The sequence below is a fragment of the Zingiber officinale genome, chromosome 2A (genome assembly GCF_018446385.1).
Source record: "Zingiber officinale cultivar Zhangliang chromosome 2A, Zo_v1.1, whole genome shotgun sequence".
Taxonomy (NCBI): Eukaryota; Viridiplantae; Streptophyta; class Magnoliopsida; order Zingiberales; family Zingiberaceae; genus Zingiber; species Zingiber officinale.
This window is the reverse complement of record NC_055988.1, coordinates 125520422-125523616: the sequence shown is the minus strand read 5'-3', so window position 1 is coordinate 125523616 and position 3195 is coordinate 125520422. Positions and strand designations below refer to the sequence as shown.

The following is a 3195-nucleotide window of genomic DNA, read 5'->3' as shown; positions in this document are numbered from 1 at the left end:
GCTGCACATCTGTTGTGGACGCTATGAGTGGGACACTGAGTACATGTGGGGTGCTAAAAAATAAACACTCGGTATACTTTCGAGCACCCCACTACAATCAAGCGCCCACACAAATATATATGCACGGGCATGATAGCATGCACATCCTCTATGGATGGTAGGCATGGACGACTCCCATAGATCAAGACACCTGAATCACTTCCAAGTATCTTGATCAATTTGACTGTGAGAGATGTTTACAATAATCGTCCATGGGGTGTGTGGGTAAATTTTAGATTTTTTAAAAGTTAATGATTTATATGAAAGTTATTTTTTAAAAAAAAAATTATTGAGTTTCAAATTTTAAAATACTGATAAATTTTGGGGACCATCATAAATTTAATGATGTAATTTATTTTTTTTAAAAAAATTAAACTCTTCATATCATTAATGTCTTTTATATGAATGATGAAATAATTAAGTTTTTAGTTTTTGTCTTGATCGATTCGATTTAAATTAGAAAAGTTATTATTTATTTTTATTTTGAGTTGAAATAGACAGAAAGAATAGTCTTAAAAAAAATATGTCCTTTCATAAAAACTCAAATAGGGTTCATTTTACGGCAATGACGTGATGTAGTGGTAAAAAATTAGGATATATATATATATATATATATATATATATATATATATATATATATATATATATATATATAGTGGAAAAATTTCTATAAATATATTATAATATAGTATGAGATTGAAATAGGGATGGTAAATTCATCTGAATCCGATGAAGGATTCGACATCTGACCCGAATGGAGCAGGGTATGGAGGGACTATCAATACCCGATACCTGATCCGAATATCTGATTAAATAATATATATATACATATATTAAAGAAATTTTTTTTTTCCAAAATCAATTTATTATTTTTGTTGATATTAGGTGGACACTATATAGATGTTTAATCTATTTTTTTAATTATATATATATATTTTTTAATAGGTTATTAATTTTAATATATTTTTATTGAATGATAATAGTGGGATAGAAAGAAGAAAAATTATAACTATATAAGATATCAAATTATTTAATGGGTATGGATATATCCATCAAAGATCCTATACCCGATGAATATGAGACGAAGGATATAAAATCCGAATCAAAATCGACCCATTACCAACCTTAGATTGAAGAATCGTGGGTGCTACGCACCATAGCCCGGGACGGAAAGAGTATATTTATTATTTTGTATATAACACCTCCAATTTCTTTATAAGTTTGAGAAAAAGGTGTAGATAAATTAATAAATAATCAAAAAATGTTGTCGAATGGACATGATTCTTAAAAATACATGTCTCTTTAATAATAAAAAAATGAAGTGATTTGTTTTTAAACCACTTTGTTCATCGGCGTCGGCCGGTCGCCGGAGGGTTAGATATTTAGGAGCTGCATCCAATTGCCCAGCTGCATGGCGGTGTCTTGCCACGTCCATGCCTCCGCCACTTGGACGCTGCTCAGCAGCTCCCTGGCCTTCCTCGCGATGTCGCCGGCGGCGTCCCTGTTCCTCTTCGCTTGGACGGCGGCGCCGTTCTTGGGATGGCATTTCAAGAGCCGGATGTAGGCGTCCAAGTCATGCACACAAACCGGGTCCTGCACCTTGAAGAAGTCAAGGGCCAGCTCCACCCCGACGTGGGCGTAGCTGCTCAGGCCGCCGCCCATCGGATTCCTGAAATTCTCATTGAAAATGACCCCCGGCAACTTCGTCACCGGGTCGTTCACGTTCGCCACGCGCAGCACCTTGACGCCGATCTCCTCGCACCGTTGCTTGAACCCGGCGTTGCCGACGCGCGGCCCGCCGTAGGAGTAGACCATGACGGGCGCCCCCCGGTTGAGGCCGAGCTCGGCGATGTCGTAGCCGAGGAGCAGCGCGAGGGCGCTCCCCATGCTGTGGCCGGCCAGCGTGATGCTCACCTCCTCGCCCTTGTACTTGTGGAGGAGGCGGGACACCTCGGCCAGGAGCTGCTCCCGGCAGCTGCCGCTGCCGAACTTGGTGGAGCTGTCGCCGGAGGTGTAGAGGTTGAGGAAGCCCGAGGCGACCTTGACGTCCGGGCGGGGGTCGTGCGGATCGAACCGCGCCGCCTCCAGGGAGTTCATCAGGTTAGCGATCCACTCGGTGCTAGTGACGGTGCCGCGGAAGGAGACGACGATGTCGCGGCGGCCGACGTCGGAAGAAGAGACGGCGACGTAGCCGATCCAGCGGCTGCAGCAGGTGCTGCCGCCGTTCTGGGTCGGGATGGGGAGGCTGATGTCAGGAGTGGCATACACGTACTTGGTGACCTCGTAGCCGGCGTCCTGCATTCCCACCCCCCGGAGCATGTTCTTCTTGCCGTACTTACAGTTGAGGTAACGGTCAGAGGAAGGATCGAGGTCGAAGGCCTTGTAACAGGCGGCAACCAGCTCGCCGTACCGGACGATCTCATCTCTGAGAACCGGATGCAGCGGCGCCACCAGAGCCTCCCAATTGTCCTCCTCCATCTCCTTCCTCATGTTCGCCTTAGCCGGAACCGGCGCCGGCGCGTGCTGCACAGAGATCCTGGGCACTGACGCGACCGACGCGGCGAGCTCCGCCGTCATTATCGACTGGGCCGCGGCGGCGGCAGCCGAGACTCGCGCCCTCCGGCACTCTGTGATTGCGGCACAGGAACTGGATGCCGGAAGGCGCGACGCCATGGGTCGAGCGGGCGCGAGGAGGGCAGTCGGTCGGTCCGTGGTTCGGTTGAGGAGAGCAGTCAGAAATCGCGTCGTATTTATAGGTGAACGCGGTTTCGGCGTTCGTGAAACTCGTTTTTTTCGTGTCACATCCATACATTCTTTTTTTTTTACAATTTATCAAAAAAAAAATATATCCGTTATATATTATATTTATCAAAAGATGTAGGTTATTTTTATTTATACTAAAAAGTACAGATAAAAAAATCATTTTTCAAATTATTCCTCTGAGATTTTCTTTTTCCAATCACTATTTACCAAGCATCCAAGTCATAAATTGAATTGAAAATTAATTTATGATTCAGATGCACGTCCTCTCACCGTCTCTCTTTCCATCCCTCTAGCCTAGTCTCATAAACACGAAAGAAATATAAACCTCCTTCACTTGTCATTCCTTCTCGTGCTGGTTAGCGGGATTGCAAAAGACCAATTAGGGTTTTGGGA

At 44.5% G+C, this 3195-nt stretch overlaps 1 protein-coding gene across 1 annotated transcript; it reads right to left on the bottom strand.

The window, feature by feature from the left end:
- Window positions 1-1328: 1328 nt before the first annotated feature.
- On the bottom strand, window positions 1329-2746 carry LOC122039989 (phospholipase A1 EG1, chloroplastic/mitochondrial-like). The gene has a single exon (XM_042599384.1). It carries the CDS (start codon window positions 2710-2712, stop codon window positions 1414-1416), a length of 1299 nt encoding a protein of 432 aa, XP_042455318.1. The 5' UTR covers window positions 2713-2746; the 3' UTR covers window positions 1329-1413.
- Between the last annotated feature and the right edge of the window lie 449 nt (window positions 2747-3195).